The sequence below is a fragment of the Teleopsis dalmanni genome, chromosome 2, assembly GCF_002237135.1.
Source record: "Teleopsis dalmanni isolate 2A chromosome 2, ASM223713v2, whole genome shotgun sequence".
Taxonomy (NCBI): Eukaryota; Metazoa; Arthropoda; class Insecta; order Diptera; family Diopsidae; genus Teleopsis; species Teleopsis dalmanni.
This window is the reverse complement of record NC_051847.1, coordinates 107,739,928-107,761,592: the sequence shown is the minus strand read 5'-3', so window position 1 is coordinate 107,761,592 and position 21,665 is coordinate 107,739,928. Positions and strand designations below refer to the sequence as shown.

At 31.1% G+C, this 21,665-nt stretch overlaps 1 protein-coding gene across 1 annotated transcript in view; it reads left to right on the top strand.

The window, feature by feature from the left end:
• LOC119675360 (voltage-dependent calcium channel type D subunit alpha-1-like) overlaps positions 1-21,665 on the top strand; it is a gene marked incomplete at its 5' end in the record, with an annotated part of 236,679 nt that overhangs the window by 38,152 nt on the left and 176,862 nt on the right. The window contains 2 exon segments of the mRNA XM_038086558.1: positions 1,066-1,172; positions 1,233-1,385. Of these exon segments, the coding sequence (XP_037942486.1) occupies positions 1,066-1,172; positions 1,233-1,385 (260 nt within the window).

Below are 21,665 nucleotides of genomic sequence, written 5' to 3'. Positions count from 1 at the left end.
TGTTTTAAATATTAATTGCATTGTGCATTTACGGAAAATTTGTTATTAAAATATACCAAAAAAAAAAAATTAAATTATATAAAATATAATATATATAAAAATAAATATATAAATTGAAATCATAAAAATAAATATAAATATATAAATTAAAATTATAAATTAAATGTAAAACATCATTTTTCGTAAGGAAATTACGCATAGCAGCCGCTGTCGACACTTCAGCGATTGCTTTAATACTGATGAGTGAACAAATTTTGCATTGTTTGCTGGAGGCGTGTTAAAAAATTGTTGGTAAATTTAATGTGTAATGGCAAGAGAAGACTTCGTGTGTTTGTCAACGCGCGTTGATGTCTAAGGGCCACTTAAGAAAATGATCACTAAAAAGACCACTACCTTCGGCAAAAGATAACTAAAATGAGCACTACCTTCGTGAAAAGATCGTTATAATGAGCACTATTTTCGTGAAAAGTACACAAACTCTAAAAATAAAGTTTGTGTTCGCAGACACAAACTTTAAAAATTTTTGGATGTATTTCGGACATGAGCAGTACACTACGATACTGTACTGTTTATTTTCGTTCACTGATGTTAATAGGTACATCATATAAGTTATAGAATAAGTACATAATTACTTGGAAATTTTTTGGCTTATTTTCTAATAAGTAAGATTTCAGTAAACAAATTATAAACTTTGTATCCATACCTATCAAATTTGATTTATGAACTATTTTAACCATTTCGCGGACCTCTGCTTCAAAGGAACGATGTATTATAAACGATAATATTAAATTTAATAAATATCAAATAGAAAATTAATTAATGGAGATTGATAACCCTTAGATTTTATATGCATATGTCAGTTTAATGTTCCTTTGTACTCTATGTGTAATTCAAATTAAGTAGAGCTAATTTGACTTCCGTCGTTCAATCGAACAGCGTGACTTGTCTTGCTTGCTAATAATTCATAAATTCATAAAAGAAAACTGCTAATAGCAGTACACATTATTTTTTTGTGGGTATTTGTATACAGTTAATTTTAAATTCATATTATGTTTTTATTTAAAGAATGATTAGTACGGCATTGTCTAATTTAATGAAAGAAGGTTTTGATGTCAAAGCATTAAGAGCATTTCGTGTGCTTCGTCCACTGAGATTAGTATCAGGAGTACCAAGTAAGTAAAGGTGTTTTACATATTTTTTATAATTATAATACATACACATTTTATTTAAAGGTTTACAAGTTGTATTAAATTCTATCTTACGTGCCATGGTTCCATTGTTTCATATTGCTCTTTTGGTGCTATTTGTAATAATAATTTACGCAATAATTGGCTTGGAGTTATTTTCTGGAAAACTTCACAAAACTTGTCGTGATGCTGACACAGGTAAGGTGAATATCGATAGTATAAACTTTAATGTAAATAAAATTATTTCCGAAAGTTTAAAAGTAAATTATTGATTCAAATAATTGAATAAATTTAGTTTGAAAATGAAACTGTCAGCTGCTATGCGCTGTTTAAATTTACGCATATTAAATAGTGTGCAAGCTATTTCAGAGTTATCGTCAGTAGCCTTATTATATTAAATATGGTAAAAATATGAACCAGTTTAACTTAATACTCAAATGGCAATACCGAATAATTAAAATAAAATAAAACATTGAAAAAATTAGAAAATTCGAATTGTTATTGCAAAGTTGGCGTTGTAATTATAGAACAAAAACGCGAAAAATAAACAACTAAAATATAAATTGCTTGAATTTATATTTAGCAGTGAGAGCGACCGCATTAACTAAACATAGCTGCGAAAATATCAGTCGCCGAAGGATTGATACTGTATGTTGCATGGCACATTATCGCTGAGAATTTTGGTTGCATATGTACTTTGTATAGTTGGAATTGCAATTAAGATAATAATCTTAGTCATATTTTTGTGTAAAGTAATTTACTAGACAGTACCAATAGTGATAATAAAGATGGCAAAAGTTTCGGCGGCGGAGAAGAGCACAAAGTTCAAACGATGAACACTTTTTATCATTTGCAAAACATGATAATGATGCTCATTTATAGTAATATACATATATTTATAGTTTCTTTCAATTTATTTCATCTGTTTCTATTCAGTTATTTTACTGACTTTTCTTGCTTAAAGTTTTACTTTACGAAAAAATAACTAACTTGATTTTATTCAAGTGTTTTATTTCTCAGAACCAAAAAAGATCTCGCACTTCACAAGCGCATACATAAAGATTACCATACAATGGATGTTAACACAAAATTAAAATAATACAATACTGTAAAGGCAACGGTATAATGTGCACTTTCTCATCTTAATTCTAAACATATCGCCGCATTTGATGGCTCCAGCAGACATCAACATTTAGATGGAATAGGTGCCAACTTATGGATTGCTCGGCGAACCTCTCCATTCTTTGTTTTTACATCAGCAACTCGAACATAACCTTTAGCATCTCTTGTCACTTTCAGTACTCTCCCAATAAGCCATTGCTTAGCAGACAAATTTTCTTCTGCAATTAACACCACATCACCTTCCTTAAGATTATTCTGCTTCTTAGTCCATTTGACTTTCTGTTGAAGTTCATGCAGATACTCCGCCGATCATTTCCTCCAAAAATGCCGTTGTATGGCCGAAATTCGTAGCTATCTATGTGCATAAGACCATTCTTCGCTGTCCACAGTAGGTTCCACAGTTCCAACCAACGGATCACCTGTTTAGAAATATGCAAGTATTAGAACACTTTCGTCATTTGGATCATTAGACAAGGTTGTCAACGGTCTTGAGTTTAAAACTGCCTTCACTTCAGCAACCACTGTTGCCAGCTCTTTAAACGTTAGGTTCGATTTACTCAATATTCTAGCTAAATGATATTTTGCTGACTATACAGCCGCTTCCCATAGTCCATCAATGTGGGTGGATCTGCGTAGTATATGATGGAATTCAATACTATTAACAGCACAATATTTTGAAATCTTGCCCTGCACCTGCTGATCAAAAAACTTGCGTTTCATTTTTTCGAGCTCTTTACGTGAACCCACAAAATTGGTGGCATTGTCGCAAAATAGTTTTAAACACAAGCCGCGTCGAGCTACAAATCTTTTTAATGAAGCCAGAAAAGCCTTTGCAGTCAAATCAGAGTCCATCTCTATATGCACAGCTTTTGTGACAAAACAAATAAAAACAGCAATATTGTTATTCTGCACCTACGAAATTTATACGTGGTTGGAATAGGGCTGCAAACGTCCACTCCAGTCACAGTGAATGGCTTCGCCACGGTAACTCTAGAAGAGAGTAAATCGCCCATAATCTGATTACTCAATAAAGAATTGCATACAACTACCTGTAATTTTGCGTATTACTCTTCTAGCATAGAAGATCCAAAATCGCTGCCTGATTAGACCACTAGCGCTTGCGTACCAGCATGCAAATATTTGAAATGAAGGAATAATACAAAACTACCAACGATTTCTGAGTTATTCAGTAACAAATTTTGATGTTTAGCATCAAATGCTGGTAATGCAGCATTCGCCAATCTCTCACCAACACGTAGTAGTGGAACACCATAATTATCTTCTACAAAAATGCTTAGATTTTTATATTTACTGTTTGCTGGCAATTCACCTTTACTTAATAGCAGCTGAATTTCTTCTTTAAAATAATATTGTTGCACACAGTAGAATATACGCACTAGGGCTTCATCTAATCTTTCAGTCGTAGACTTAAGCCTCTTCGAAAGACAAAAAGATTGGCAAAAATTCTTTGTAATTTTTCAAAGTTCCTGAAAGTTTCAACCCACTTCATAAAAGAAAGTTTTGAGTTGTCTTCTGCAAGTAAAAAAGACCTGCAAACCAAAAAGAATTAGATAGTTTGTCTACATATGCACATCTTGATATTATATCCGCTGGGTTCGACTTGGAAGAAACATAGCGTCAAATACACGTATTTGTTTGCTCTTCAATTAATGATACCCGGTTGGCAAGAAATGTATTCCAATTTGATGGGTGCTCGCTCAGCCAGTCTTGCACAATTTCGGAATGCGCCCATAAATAAGTCGCGTCAATATGATGAAAATAAATTATATTTGGTTTTTGTCACTAGTTTCGACAGTAATTCTGCAGCCAAAAGTTCTAATTTCGGTAGCGATAGAGATTTTAATGGCGATAATCTGGATTTAGAACTCCACAACTGCACCGTAACGTCGTTGTCCACACATATTGGTCGAATATAAATACAGCATCCCAAAGCTCTTTTCGATGCATCAGTAAACCCATGAATTTCAACGCTAGCAACTCTTTTTTCGGGTAAAACAAATCGAGGCACACTTATTTTCTTGGCATCTTTTAAATTTTCCCGAAATTCTATCCACTTACTGTGTAGATTCATTGGTAGGGATTCATTCCAATTAGCCTTTAAGATCCTCAAATCTTGCATGAAAATCTTTCGCCTTTACGATTAATGGGTTAATAAGCCCAAGGGGATCAAACAACTTGGATAACTCCGATAACACTATTCTTTTTGTCACTGCTTTCGAGCTAATGAAATCTGGCCAAACGTATCGAAACATATCTCCTACTGGATCCCAGATGATACCAAGAGTTTTTATTACATCCTCTTCATTCAGCCGAAGAATCTTCTCTTTATCAGCTTTAGGTACAAAATTAAGAAATTTTTGACTATCTGAAAACCATTTCCTTAACTTGAATTTTGCTGAGTTCATTACTGCTGATATTTAATTATACATTTCAAAAATTTCATCTTCATCGTTTGATTCACTGATGATATCATCTATATAAAAATCAGATAACACCTTTCTCGATCCAATCGGATATTTATCGATATAATCTTCACTTAACTGTTTTAAGCATCTTGTAGCTAAATAGGGGGCAGATGTTGTATCATAAGTAATGGTTCCCAAGCGATAGGCTTTTATGTTTTCGTCTGAGGAAGACCACCACAAAATCGTTTGATAATTCGCATCATCATCAGTCACCCATGCTTGGCGATACATTTTTGTTACATCTGCCGTAATTGCATATTTGTAACATCTAAATCGCAGTATTATAGATAACAGGTCATCTTGAACCAGTGGTCCTTTCATCATTACCTCATTTAATGACAAGCCACTGTCAGTTTTACAGCTTCAATTGAACACAACTCGAAGTTTCGTACTCGTGGAGTCTGGTCGTAGCACATACTGATGCGGTGCAAAATATTTTATATTATCCATATCAGTTTCTTCAACGATCGTCATGTGACCTAAAGAGAGGTACTCATCCATAAATGCGTTGTAAGCGTCTCGTGTAGAGCGATCTCTACTCAACCTACGCTCTAGTGACAGCAACCGTCGTTTGGCAGCATTATAGGAACCACCCAAATCACTCACTGTTGTTTTAAATGGAATTTTCGTAATAAATCTCTACGAATTGATTCACGGAAAATTTTCTCGCATTCCTCTTCTTCTTCGGTTAAAAAATTTGATTTAGTTGAAATCTGTTCTATTTTTCAGAATTTTTCAACCAATTGACTCAAGTTTTCATTCTCATTATGGTTGTGATTGACCAGCATATTATTTATTTTATGACTAGGCGCTAAACATTCCTCTGCTTTGCCTGCAACTATCCACCCTAGTATGGATTTCTGTAGGGTTGGCAACCTTTCATTAAGATAAATTCGTCCAATCGACAACAAATCGAAGAAAATTTCCGCACCAATTAAAATATCTATACGCGCTGGCTTATTGAACATTGGATCAGCAATTTGAACATTTTTTGGTAAATTCCAGTCCGCAACATCGACATAACGATTAGGTTTGGAGCTTGTTATTTTCGGTAAAACATAAAATTGCAGACTGACTTCGAACTCATTTATTCTTGATTTGATGGTAGCCACAGTCTTTGTTTTAAAGCTAGTTACAACGTCTCCAACACAGCTAGCATCTAATTTACAAGACGTTTTTTTTAGTAACAGTTTTTGAGCAAGATTCTCACACATCAAATTTACTTGAGAGCCAGAATCTAATATGGCTCGCATTTGGTGATATTTGCCAAACTTGTCCGCTACCATTACTACTGCTTTTGCCAAAAAAACCTCGTTTTCAGTCATTACGTTCATAACTGATGACTGAGCTGTCGCCTGTGTTGACGTAGATGGCCAATTTTTACAGCTTTGTTCAAGACTTGATCTTTATGTAAAAGTTGATGATGAGATCCACTGACTCTTCTCATTTAATCTGCGAATCTTCGTCCACTCTTTTCATCACCATATGAATTATGGCATTCGCTATACACAAATACAAATATTGTTTTATTTTTAAAAGAAGCAATTTGATTTCAATAAAGTGTAGTATATCTGCATATTAATTATACTATCAACAAACAAAATAACTATTTGTTAATGGTAATATGATGATATACGTTACTGGCACATGCCAAAAGCAAAGACATTGATCACACACTTGCCATGTGAAGAAGCGCAAAAGAAAAGTAATTTGATTCTTTTGTTTTGCGCAAATGAAATTCGTAAAGTGCATAAACTTGCATTGGAATTTCATTATTTAGTATTTCGGGTAATTATTAAATAATAATAATAATTTCATATTTTTAAATTAATTAAAATGCATATTAAGCATTTTGATATGAAAATTACTAGGAGAACATAATATTCAGGTAGGTTAGTGTTTAAGTTAGAATAAGTATAAATACTGTACAAATTCAATAAAGAAATTCAGATTCAACATAAACCTTAAGTCTTAATCTACATTTCTTGAAGTTGCCCAGTTGCAGCACAGTTTTATTCGCCTCTTTGCGAACAAGAAAGACGCCTCGCTGCGAGAGGAAAAGATATAAAAACAACATCAGCTAAATCAGTTTTACAAAAGTCGTTGAGAGACACAAAAATAAGTAGTATGACTGACACACAGTTGGCGCTGCCATTGTCAAATCTATATACATAACTTTATGAAGTACAAACCTTCAAAAGACTATGTGTAAGATTTCATGACATTTCGATTAGTCAAGAAAAAGTGACAGCCGTTTAAATGAAGCTACTTTTGTTATTTTCAAAACAGTAGATTTAAAATAATTTCGTGTGCGAAAAAAATACTGCACAAGCACAGCAATGGCTTCAAAAGTGTTATTCGGACTCTGCTCCATCGAAAAAATCCATTTGTTATTAGTTTGCTGAATTTAAACGTGGCCGTACAGACACCGATGATGGTGAACGTTCTGGTCGTTCAATTGAGGTGGTTACTCCAGAAAACATCAAAAAAGTCCAGAAATTGATTATATCTGATTGTAAATTGAAACTGCGTGAGATGAAGATATCAAAAAGCAGTGTGTTTACAATTATACATGAACATTTGATCATGAGAAAGCTCTTTTCAAAGGGGTTGCCGCGTTTACTCACAGTCGATCAAAAACAACAACGTGTTGATAATTCAAAGCAGTGTTTGGGCATGTCTACACGTAATAAATCAGATTTCTTGCGTCGATATGTGACAATGGATGAACCATTAATCCATCACTTCACTCCGGAATAAAAACGATCATCATCTGAGTGGACTGCAGCCGGTGAACCACGTCCAAAGCGTCCAAATGCACAACAGTCAGCTGGAAAGATTATGGCTTCAGTATTTTGGGATGCGCATAGTATAGTCTTCATTAACTATCTCGAAAAGGGAAAAACCATCAATAGTAACTACTACACGGCATTACTGGATCGTATGAAAGCAGAAATTGTGAACAAACGACTGTATATGGCGAAGAAAAAAATTTTGTTTCACCAAGACAATGCATCATAAAAACGATGGTGTAATAAAAACGATGCCAAAATTGCACGAATTGATTTCTCATGCACCGTATAGTCCAGATCTGGGCCAGGGAATACTGGCTATTCGCTGATCTCAAAAAAATACTCGCCGGTACGAAATTGATCTTAAATGAAGTAGAAATTGCTGCAACTGAAGCCTATTTTGAGGTAAAAGACAAATCCTTCTACAAGCACGGCATCGAGAAGTAAGAGAAGCGTGGGAATGATTGTACCTATTGCCCTTGAAGGAGATTATATTGATGAGTATAATCTTTTTTTTGACAAAAAAAAATTTGTTTCTCTTAGTTAGTCACTCGTATTATTGATTGATGTGTTACAATGTGTATTTTCTTAACTCTAAACATCATCCAGTATCAATTTTAAAATACTTTACGCTGTTACTGAAAAACTATGTTATTGATAGTGTATAGATGGAAATTCTTCACCGAGTTTCCCTCCTACATGCGTCCGCCTAAACACCTGAAATTGTTAAAAATTAAGAATTTAATAAATCTCACTAAAACATATAAATGCACCAACTTACCAAAGAAAAAAGAAACCCACCTCGCATGTGCATCACAAAAAAATAAAATTGAATTATTGTAATCTGAAAATGATTAAATATTATTAGAATGATGAATTTTATGAATACAAATATATAAAATACTTACAAAAATCCTTACATTCATTTATTTTATTTATTTTTCTTAAAATAACTTGACACGCTTCTTTAACACACGTTGTTAAAAATCAAAACAAAATACAGAAAGAACAAGCAAGAGTTGTCAAAATTTTTCGCCGCAGAAACTATTTTAAGATGACGAGAAGAGAGTAGAAATACAAAATGAGTACCGCATGCCAGCTGAGATAGCGAAACTAACAAACGGAAAAATAAACAAAGATCGCCAAACCACTAGTAAACAAAATTGAAACGCTACACAAAAAGCTCGGCTGTTTAGGTATATAAGACGCATACTTTTCTTATGAAGACAACTTGCAATATTACTTTGAAGGCACATACACCTTGGAAGATCAAGTTCAGAGAAGCACTCGGTGCACAAAGATATAATAAAATTATTAAGACACGACAGGTGCTATCATTCCGACTGTTCCCAAAATAATTTCTAATATTAACATATATACAAGGATATTTTATATAAAAGTAATATCTAAAACAAGGAATAATAATATAAAATTATTAAGGCATGACAGGTGGTATCACGTCGACTGTGCACAAAATAATTTCTAATATTATAATATATATATACAAGGAAATTTTATATGAAAGCAATATCTAAAGGAAGGAATAATTACTTTGCAATACTGAGACACGACAGGTGGTATTACGTCAACTGTGTCAAAAGTAATTCTCTGTAATACACGAAAGGAGACTGGCTATAACGAAAGTCTCCAAATGAAGGCATAGTTGTATTGAAATACTAAAACACGATAAGTGGTCTCACGTCGACAGTGTATAAAGTAATTCTTTACAAGATCTAGAATAAGCTAACCAACAAATATAATTCTCTTAGACAGAAGAATACCACTAAGGGCCTGGAGGAGGAAGACCTATAATAGACATTCAAGCGCTCAAGCTTCTTAAAAGTCCTCTCAAGACTGAGCAAGACTGAGCTTACCTCAGCAAATAAGCAACGATCACAAGAAAGAGTCGTAAATATACTAAACGTTTTAATTTAAAAACTTTAAGAATACCGAAAATATTGTTTTAATAAGTAATGAACATAAACTATAAAAATACTCTTATTTTAATGCCTCAGCTTATTTCATATACAAAAAGAAATTTCATTTGGTTTCAAAGTCAATACTTTTTATGATAACTTTTCACGTTTATCACTTCGTCAAGTCGCTTCGGCATTGAACATACTAGTTTTTGGGTTGTTTCTAAAGCAATATTCATTCAATCTTGTAAAATAGCCTTTTTTAAATGTTTTTTGTTGGAAGTAGTACATTGCCGTCTGTTTTGTTTCAATATTGTCCATAAATGTTCAATGACATTCATATCTGTGCTCTGGACCGGCAGTGTCATCAGATGTGAGCAGTGTCATCAGCCTTATGGTTTGGGAAGTTGTCTTTGTAAAAGCAAAACGTTTCAGAAAATTCCAAATTTCACGGCACTCTGGAGTAAATATTTTTTCAAAACGTTGAGGTACATTGTTTTGTTCATGCTACCATCATTAAACTTCAGATTCCCAACGCCTGCGGCTGACATATATGCCTAAACCATATCACTATAACCGCCATTCTTTACTGTAGTTCTTAAATTTTCTTTTTTCAGCTCAGTATTAGGTTTCCGCCACACATAGGTCATGTCATCTGAGAGAGAAATATTGAACTTAGACTCGTCTGAGAATATGACGCTGTACCAGAAGTCTAATTTTTTGTGAGCATGCTCCTTTTTTTGCTTATGAATGGTTTTTTTTAAGCTATTCGTCCATTAAAGTGGGTGTATTGAAACACGCGGTGGACCGGAAATGAATTGTAAAACAATTGCGAGTAATAAGTGTTGTTTATCTCATTGTAGGAGACTCAAAAAAAAGTTTTCTGTTCTAAAACTATTTCAATTTCCAAACTATAATTCGTCTATTTTTAAGAAGTGAGCAAAGAAATGTAAATTAAGGAAGAATTTTTTTAAAACAATATCTTACTGTGTTTGTGTAGTAATCATTTTTCTGCCGAAGTTATTGGAAGACAGAATCTTAAGCAAGGAGCTATTCCATCGTTGTGCCCACAAAATTTTGATAAAACTGAAGATGATATCGACATCATTGAAAATCTATACTTTATACGATGTACCACACTTAATAAAATCCATAAGAAATGCATTAATAAAGGTAGATTTTGAAACAGTTGACAGCAAAATTAAATTTGATGTAGTAAAAGAATTGTTTCAGTTCGAACAGGATGTTGTGGCGAAAATGACGAAATTAAAAATAGCCCTTATCGTACCTACTTATTTTGAAAAAATACCAGTGAGGCTTGTTGCTCATACTCTGAGTCATACTGTTGCAGCAGGAATTAAATAAACAACTTCGTAGAAATAATTTCTCAAACGCAGCCAATATGTGAGCATTTATTGATATCATTGACAACTGCTTTGATGCCCTCAACAGTAAAACATTCAATGATTCCAAGACTTTGAAGCATAGGTTAAGATTCAAAAATTATATTTGGAAAGAGCTTTTGTATTTAAAAGAGTATATTAAAAACCTTCAATTAAAGGTAACAAAATATTTTTCGTTGAAGGATTAATTCAAACGACATGTGGTATATAGTCTTTGGCAAACGACTTGTTTAAAAAAAATACAAACATTTTCGTTATTCTGACTAGCTGCTTCAACCAAGATCCATTAGAAAATATGTTTTCGCATATGGGTCATTCTTTTACAAATAGGACATCTTTTTCACCTCATGATCTTCAATTTGGCTGAAATTTTTTTGTGAGCTACTATTATCTTGCGAAAAAATTTTGTAATTTTTTCCTTGGAGATATGGACGCATGGGGTTTTAAGAATTGGCATTTTTGGCACATTTTTAAATAGCTATACCCCAAGCTCTAGAAATTGTAGGAACTTGAAATATACTGCGTTCTAAAGATAATTGATAAAACTTTTAAAATATTATTTAAACAATTTAGATGATTTTCATTTAAATACTAATATTAACATTAAAATTTCAAAAAAAAAACTTTTTGTAAACACATCCTTAGAATTTTAATATTTTGTATTTTATTTAGATTCAGTTTTAAATTTTACTGAGAAGTGAAAATTTTCAGTATGGCATTATTATTTGAAATTTAAAAAAAAAATTGTTTTCTTCCATAAAACACAATAAGCACATGCATACTATACCACTTAACCAAAAAAGAACGAGAATTTAAAAAAACACGAAAAATTTCAATTTTTAATAATTTTCTTTATTATCGTCTTCAAAGTACTCTCCTACTGCGGTAATACATGCATGCCAACGCTTGATCCAATTTTCCATACAAGTTTTATAGGCCGCCGAAGGTATGGCCTTTAGTTCACGCAGCGAATTCTATTTTATGGCCTCTATGGTCTCAAAACGCGTTCCTTGCAATGGCAATTTGAGTCGGGGGAAGAGGAAAAAGTCACACTCGACCATATCTGCAGAGTACAGCGCTTGGTTGATGATATTGGTGGAGTTTTTGGTCAAAAACTGCGACACAACTAACGTTTTTTGAGCCGGTGTGTTATCGTGGTGTAAAATCCATGAGTTTTCGTTCCATAAATCTAGCTTCTTTTTGCAAATTGTCTCACGCAAACGACTTATAACGGCCAAATAATACTCCTTATTGACCGTTTGACCGTCCGAAAGGAATTTATAGTGCACCACACCACGAATATTGAAGACCGACTTTGGCGTTCTCTTTTCGGTTTCGGCTCACCTTCGAAGCATCATTCGGTTGATTGTTGTTCGGTGGGCATGTCAAATTCATAGACTCATGTCTCATCACCAGTTATGATGCGTTCAATGAATGTGGAGTCACTATCTGCGTTGGAAATCATCTCTTTGGCCACATTACAACGACGCTTATTTTGAATAAAATGCAGCTAAAAATCGCCACTCGAAAATTTTTCGACTTCTTTGTATAGACGCCAAACAAAAACTAATCGTACGATATGCGTTAAACTTTAGCAGAATGTGTATAATAGTGTTGCCAGCGTGAAAATAAAAAAAATTTGCCTATTGCATAAGCGCGGGAATTCAAAAAAGAACGAATAAGTTATTTTTTAATCACAAGGTATGTGCTTATTAATATTGCAATATTCTTATGCAAGTTAACAATTGTCCTTTGTACAATTGTTATTTTATTCAATTTTTTTGTCTTCTATGAAGACTTTATACAAAAATTAAATACAAATTGAGTTTAGCTTACTATGAAGCGCTTTAATAAACTGCTTTTAGATTTATTGCATTTTGAGTACAACATGTGCTTCAGTATAAGAATGCAAAAAAAGAAATATGATCTTATGCTGACGTAGTGTCTAGAAATCGATTACATATTATACTTTATTATTAATATTTTACAATTAATATATTAAAATAAGTATGATAATATTTATTAAAAAAATTAACTATTTGCTGACTACTGGCAAATCTAATGCTCTTAAATGTTTGCGTTGTTAACTTGCAATATTTTCGTTTTCAATTAGTTATAAAATTCTACATAAAACTCAAAAATTACAGGACGATATAAAAGTACTTTCAAAAATCTGATTTATCCTTCACATCACACCAATAAATCATCACATCATTAAAAAAAAGGAATATGTCACATAAATTTTTCTTTTTTAGTGTTACGAATTTCAACATAATTAAACCGTTTTATGAACTTTTTTCTTATATTGAGAGATGAATTAAAAAATTAATTAGCTCCATTATAGCTAAACTACCTACATAATTGCAGCACATAATTACGCCCACCTTCCTTGGTGAAGTGTTATTATGCTACAATTGGCAAATAATATTTTTCATATTTTTATTGTGCTACATTTTGAATAAATATACGATAGTTGTGTTATAATGAAAACGGTCAGATATGTAGACACAAATTTTTACATATGTTATATTTGTTTATTTTTTTAATGATAGTATATTGCAAAAGGATAAATTGTTGCCTGTTCATTATATCACTGAATGTGTTCCGCAGAGTATTGAATCAGAAAAACATAGTATTTGGAGAAATCAAACAAAGCAATTCATTCACTTTTTGCTAAATTGTTTTTCATATTCTTCGGAAAATCTGCATGTTTTTTAACGATAAAGGATAGCAATAAGTTTAAATTGCCCGTTAAGGCTTGCAAATATTTTGAAACTAGGGATGTCAAAGCTTTTAATATGGTTCTAGCTTGACGAACCCATTGTTTGTATTGTAATGTAATGCGTAATATATGTTTTTGTCTAATGAGAATAGTTTTTCCCTGCCTAGTCGAGCATGCATCTAAGTCCTACTGATGCAGTCAAGAACAAGTTATGAAGCGGCTTGTCAACAACGCATAGGTTTGCAGTCAAAAGTATATTATTTTTTATTGAACAATTATTTGGGTATTTATACAATTTTCTTGTTCGTAGCGCTCCCATGACTCCGCCTCTTCATTCCAGACAAAACCTGGAAAAGTATAAAGGCAGCCAATCAAAGTGATTGCTGACTTTGCAGAATACATTGCAGTGCGACTACACTGTTTACTCATTTAGGTCAAACGTCAAAGTTATTATTAGAGTGCATTGACAATGTTGCTTTTACATGTTGATTGCAACATAGGAAACGTTGTTATTGAATGTATTGCCACATGTGTTCAGCAATTATCAAATATTAAACAGCGTGTGGCAAAAGTTTCGTTGGTAATGCGAAACTCTTTTGTTTATGTCGCTTTTCTGATGCTTCTTGTGTGGTATGCATGAAATGTGACTAATTCATAAATTTGCTTATTGTTATTTACGAGTGCTGGTAAGTGGCTAGAGGTAGGTCCACTACAGTATATAACAGTTTCAATATTGTTGTCATCAAAGATATCCAGAAATTGTTGATTGATGATCACAGTTCTAGGACATCTAACGTAAGTTCTTAAAAAACATTAATCTTTATAGTCATTCATCTGCTCTATAATACATGCAGTAAGTGCTTTTGTATTTAGTTCATCAATAATTAATCGTACGTTATGGCCGTTTTGAAAAACTGCATTCGAGGTTTCGAATGAGCTGTTTTTGAATTTCTTACGGATAAGCAGTCTTTATTCCCACGCACTATTTGACTGTTTGCATCAGATTTGTAAAAGTTGAAAACTGTCCCGGGCACATGTTTTCCTAGCGATTATAAGCTTTTTAAATTTGAGTCTTCTAATATACAATTTTTTGAAGCAATGTTTTTAGCAACAGTAATCAGTTGTTTTGTAACATTTGGGAAGTAAGAAAAGATAAATTAATTTCACTCAATATTTTTTTTTCATAGTTTTATATACTGTGCCATTAAATTTTTCTTGTAAATTCTTTAAAATAGACATAACAGATTATGTATCTAAAATGAAATGAGAACTAATAAAATCAATGTAAAAACCATAAAAAAATATTTTGTTTTTAGCTCCTTACAGTTTTTTTCCTATAACATTTCTTACCTGTGCAGAGTATTTTGTCAACTGTAGCAAAATAACACTTCACCGAAAAAGGTAGTTGTGATTATGTGCTGCAGTTTTCTAGGTAGTTCGGCTAGTATGAATCTAATTAACTTTTTAATTCATCTATATAAGAAAAAAGTTTATTAAACGGTTTATGTTAAAATTCATAATTTAAAAACAGAAATGATACGGAACTAATTTAGCATGTTAATATTTTGTGTATATATTTATTTTAAATGTTAATAATTTTGTGACCAAATAATTTTAATAAGTGTTTATTTTTTTATAGGCTAATTGGTCAAAACTTTTTTATTATTGTTGTTAAAAATAAAAACAAAAACTAAGAATTCACAATTTGATTTTTCAATAATTTTTATTTTTCTTCGATATTTCGACTTTAGTCTAAAGTCTAAAGTCAGTTTCCTGATGATGACTTCAGACTAAAGTCGAAATATCGAAGAAAAATAAAAATTATTGAAAAATCAAATTGTGAATTCTTAATTTTTGTTTTTATTTTTAACAACAATAATAAAAAAGTTTTGACCAATTAGCCTATAAAAAAATAAACACTTATTATATTTATTTTAGAAATAAAAAGTTAACATTTTTGTATAGTTTTTCTTCGGAAATTGATTCAATGGTAATATGGTGCGTATGAGTAACGTGAAGGACTCCTGATTAACTAATTTTTTTTAATTACTTCTAAAAGGAATATCACAGTGGAAATATTTAGTTTTGAATTAGAATTTATATATTAATTTGAATCAATAATAAACAAAAAAATTTGTGTGACATATTCCTTTTTTTTTTAATGAAAAATCGTGTGTATGTATTTGGTGTGATATGAAGAATAAAAAAATTTTTAAAAGTACTTCTAATTACAATATCGTCCTGAAATTTTTGGGTTTTATGTAGAATTTTATTACTAATGGAAATTAAAAATATTATATAAGAATATATGTAGTATATTCTCTGAAAATTCATTCAATGGAAATGTAGTCCACATGTGCTTGATGTATTTTGCGGGAAAACAATATCAAAAAATTTTAAAAAAAGGTGGTATCTTGAAAGCTTTTATTTTGTAGTAAAATTTCAAACTGAATATAAGTAAAATATAAAAAATAAAATCTTTGGGGACGTATTTTAAGAAAAATTTTTTTTTGAAATTTAACGGTTAATATTAGTACTTAAATATTAACAATTTTATTTGTTTAAGCAATTTCATAAAAGTTCAATCAATTATCTTTGAAACGCTGTAAATTTCTACCTTTTATAGAACTTGAGATATAGCCATTTGAAAATGTGTCTACTATGCCAATTCTCAAAACCCCATGGGTCCATATCTCCTAGAAAAGGAATCACAAAATTTTTTCCCGGGATACGATTCTTCTTATTTTATGAAAGGAGCTCATAAAAAAAATTTCAGCCAAATCAGAGGTCATGAGGTCAAAAAGTTGTCCGGGTTGTAAAAGAATGACCTATATTGTGTTTTATGAAAGAAAAAAAATTTTAAAAAATTTCGTTAAAAATTTAAAACCAAATCCAAATAAAATTTAAAAAAATGAAAATTCTTGGGTTACATTTCAAAAACTTTTTTTTTTAATTTAACGGGTAATATTAGTACCTAAATATAAACAAACATAATTGTAACCAAATCAGATATGATGAGGTTATTTTTTGCCAATATCCGCTTGGTTTATAAGAAAATGACCCATATACATGCAATTTTGTAAACAAAATAATGAAAATGTTTGCTAACCAAAATAGTCACAAAATGTGTGCTCTAACCCAATTCAGATCTAAATATATTCACAACAAGTTCTTTGGAAATTTAACGAAAACAAATTTTACAAAGCACGAACAATTGAGCTAGATACTGTAAGGGTGGAAATTTTCACTAATTTCCAACCTTCATATAACCAGCGTGGAATTCATAACTGAAATAAAAATTGGTTAATTTTTATTTATTCAATATAATAAATATCAACAACTTACTGAAAGCCACCCCGCATGCACGCAACTGCATTACAATGAATTAAACCTAAGAAAATTCGTAGGGAATACAAAATATATTTAAATAAATAAACTACATTTACCTTATTTATTATTTATATTTTTTATATTTATTTTATTTTTAATAAATAAATCCAACACTGCCGACACTAGCAAAACAAATACAGAACACAAGAAATGTCAAAAAAAAAGCTTTGTGCAAAAATTGATGCGCGCGCATATCATTAAAAGAACCACGGTGAAAACGCAAAAACAGCAACGGCGTCGAAAATCAAAGCAAATGACAGCTGAAGCAATGTATGCGCTACAGGAAAAGCTTCGGTCGTTTTAGTATAAATAAGCGCACATCATATAAGGAAATTGACTTGTTGGGAAACTCTCAAAGGCAGTCATACGTCTTTGCGACAACAAGGAACTCGTAGATTTGCATAGAAGTCAAGGCAGTTTATACGTCTTGACGAGTAGATTTGTATAAAAGTCAAGGCAGTTATACGTCTTGATACGTAGATTTGTATAAAAGTCAAGGCAGTTATACGTCTTGATACGTAGATTTGTATAAAAGTCAAGGTAGTTATACGTCTGGACCAATAGATTGATGCTCTGTAACGCCAGTTTAAAGTTCAAGTAAAGCGGCATCTGTCTAGAAGTACGATACAACGCCGGATTCATTTAGTCAAATCCAAAAAATTTAAAAATATATATTGTAACATTGTAAACTTTCTTTTTTTTTTTGAATTATTAATAAATCACAAATTATATGTATTAAATATTGTCTTTGATTTCGGAAAAGAATAAATATTATTGCAACGACCCCTGGACGACGGCTGAGTATACCTCAGCAACATCAACGACAAAAGTGAGTCGTTACAATACCAATTTAAAAGGTAAGCGAGTTACATACTATCACCGTACTAATATAGACAAAGACTCAATAGAAGAGATAGTATTAAAATATTTAAATAAATAAATCTCAAGAAAAACACTTTTGTGTGAAATTTTTTATATATTGTGGTGTCTTCAGCAAAGTAAAACGCATGCTTTTGCATTTTATCATAGACTAACTTCATTGTAAATTAATGAAAGCTTACTGTGTAATATACACTGTAACTTATAATATTATAAATATAATATTGTTGCGTTTCACCCTATTTACGTGGTCGTTCACGATCACTGGATTCTGGATAATATAAATAGTTAACTTGAGTTTAGTATAACCGTTTATTATCTCTGTATTTTATCACAAACACCAAAACAATATTTTTTAATAATCATATATCTATCAAAAACTTATTTTCTAACTAAACTGACATTCTAAGATATTATCAAAGTTTACTTAAATTGTATATTCACAACAGTATTAATTATATATATAATAGCATTGACAGACGGGAACTAAATTATCATTAAGGTGTTGTGAGTTAAATATTTATTTTATTTAATTTCACGGTTTTTGCAGTTTTTCCGTAATATATATATGTAGTGTGTACTATCTCAGACAAATAATACACAGATTGCGAATGCAGAACAAAAAATTTACTCCCTTTGATTTCATGGTAGCCAGCTCGAGTAGCCAGCTAAAAGCACAATCATTGTAGAACACTTTAGACAAACCAAAGCTGCGTATAACACAATGATCTTAAGTGTTCGAAACACACGAAAGAGCTGTTGAATGTGCATATGAGAAGGTGTGTGATATAGTATAGAAATTGTTGCTATATTTTCTATTCATATTGCTAGTTTGGGTGCTTGTGTGATTTATATGTTGACAATTTTCTGTTTTGCGAACTTATGCTTCCATAGTTTTGCTGCATCAAGACGAAAGGGCAATCAGTGAAGTGCAATTTTTTGTTTCCATATTTACAAAATTTTGTTTCTTTTGGGTTAAGAGGAAATAGATACGAAAGGGCGTTCACTAGTACCCAGTAGAAAACGGATCGATTCGTCATCGAAGACGTCTTCAAGACATGGATACATACCTGAAGACCGATCGATCCAAATGTATGACGGTCTTCGAAGACACTTTCATACAAATTAGCCAAATGTCTTCAATGAATTTTTGTGTACATGTCTCGAAGACCGTCTGGAAGACCATGTCTTGCATAACGGACGCATTCGACAGAAAGTTGTGCGCTCTTAGTGCAGTGCTCATATAATTTTTTCACCCTTTTTTTATTTCTACTCTTTAATTGCGCTCTTTAAATTTTAAATGAATTTCAATTTTCTCTTTAAATAAGTAGAAAGAAATTGTTGTATTTTGTACTTTTATTTATTTTATATAATAATTTCTTACATTACATTCAAAATTAAAAGTTTTAAAAGTAAATTATAAATTTTATTATAAATTATTATAAATTTTATTAAGATATTAAAAATAAACTAGTAAAAACTAGTAAACATAGTGAAAATTAATTTAAATAATTAACTTAATATAACTAAACATATCTAAAATTAACTAAAACTAATATAAAATAATTTATAGCATTTCGCTATCATCAATTGTTGAAGTTTTATATGTTTTCAAAAGCATTGAAAAGAATTTTGGTACAATTAAACCTTCTGATCTTAAGAGTTCTAAAATATCATTACCACAACGCCTGTTAATCCTGTGTTTTTTAAATATAACAGCTAATTTTTCACAAGTGTTTTTAGTTTTTTTATTTTCAACATCCTTTGTTTCGTTTCTTAAACAACTTTCACTGGAATTATTGTCTTCAATATTAATATCAATATATTTTCCAGGAACTAAGTCAATATTGAATTTGTTTTGATTTAATTTCTTTTTTTTAATATTTCATAGTTTAATGATTTTGTTTCTTTATTCATTTTGATTTTTTTAATATTTATTTCACAAATGTTTATTTACTACACTTCAAAATTATTGCGTCACTTCATTTATAAAACATAGCGTCATCTGAGGCAAAATTCAAATACGTTGCTATGAACACTAAAAATGAGAGAGAAAGCAAAGAAAGAGTATTTACATTCATGTTTTGAGCAATTGTTTTGCAAATTTGCTTGAGCATGCGGACGCGGTATCAAAGACCGTCTTGAAGACAATGTCTTCGAAGACCACTTTTTCTACTGGGTAGTTAAACACGAAGAAGCGTTGTTTAGTGTTGAATGGACACACAAACACACAAATTCAAAGAAATATTCTTTGCTTTTTGTATACATTTTTTCTAAAATATATGATTGACTTTGTGTGCATGCAATGCACAACTTTTTCCAAATTATTATAAATTTGATTTTTGATGAAATTTTATACTAGTCTCATATATTTTGATATGAGTTTTGCCTATTATGAGATGAGTAAACACCGGCAGTAGCCGAACCATAGTTGTTGTTAGTGCAAATGGTATTAATATGTATGGCAGTGAAAATAGTACTATGACCTGTACTAGCCATGATAACATGAAGTATGTTAATAAACACCATGTTGTTAAATATCTATTTATTTTTTATATTTTAATGTACATTAAAGGCATTAATGATAATGCCTAGCGCTGATTATTCAAAGGAAACTCCTAATTACTTTAACACGTGCATGTCATTGCGGGCAAGCGCTGAATCGTTCGATCACCTTTTCGAATTTGTAATGCAACATATCAGCGCTGACATGTTCGCTTACTTTTTCGAATTTGTAATGCAACATATCAGCGCTGACATGTTAGCTTACCTTTTCGAATTTGTAATGCAACATATCAGCGCTGACATGTTCGCTTACCTTTTAAATTTTACCTATGTTATTGATTTTTAAATAAAATACTATAAATTTTTTTGGATAAATTATATTTTATATTTATGTTTTATAAAATTAAAATATTAATATTTACATAAAAAAATATAACATATATATATGAATATTTTTCTGTGAAATTGTTACTAAAACCTTGAAGAGATTTCCAGACTCGACTCGATCACTTGTTCCGGCTTACCATCTGTACTTAAAGCATCTGTAAATACAAAAGTATGTTATTGTATACGCTAAAGTTAATTATGTACAATATACCATACCAAAAAGTGCTGCTGTCACATTCTCTAACGCTCTTAAGGATTTCATGCCTTGGGTACCATTCATGCCATGTTTTTTTCAGGTACCATGTTTTTTAATAACGCGTCTCATTGATACAGTCTATAATTAACGAAATAGATGAAAAGAAATGTATGAGTTAGTAAAATTGTTACATGTGAAAATATTAATAAGTTGAAATTGAAAGTAAGAAACATATATAATTTAACTTATAACTACTTCAACGGCAGTGATTTCTTCATTAAATTGAATTAAATCCTCCTCAGTTTGAATTGTAAAATTTTCCAATTGAAACAGCTGACTACATTTTACCCCTTGCTTTAGAATGACTGCATTCGCAGCACATTGGTCAATTAATCGTTCTTGACGCAGTAGCATCTACATAATACAAAACAAAAATTTCAATTATCATTTTAAATATATTTACTTAATTTTGCATATACTTACAGTGAGTTTATGATAAATTCACAAATTATATTTTATTTATATTATTAGATTTTATTTTGATTTTAAAAATTAAAAATTGTTTACTGCACGCACTTCACTAAAATCAAAAGCAGACTAAATGTATACAATTTAGGCAAAACAAGAAATTCTTAATACTCATATGCTTTTCTTCTTCATTCTTTTATAATTTCAACCCC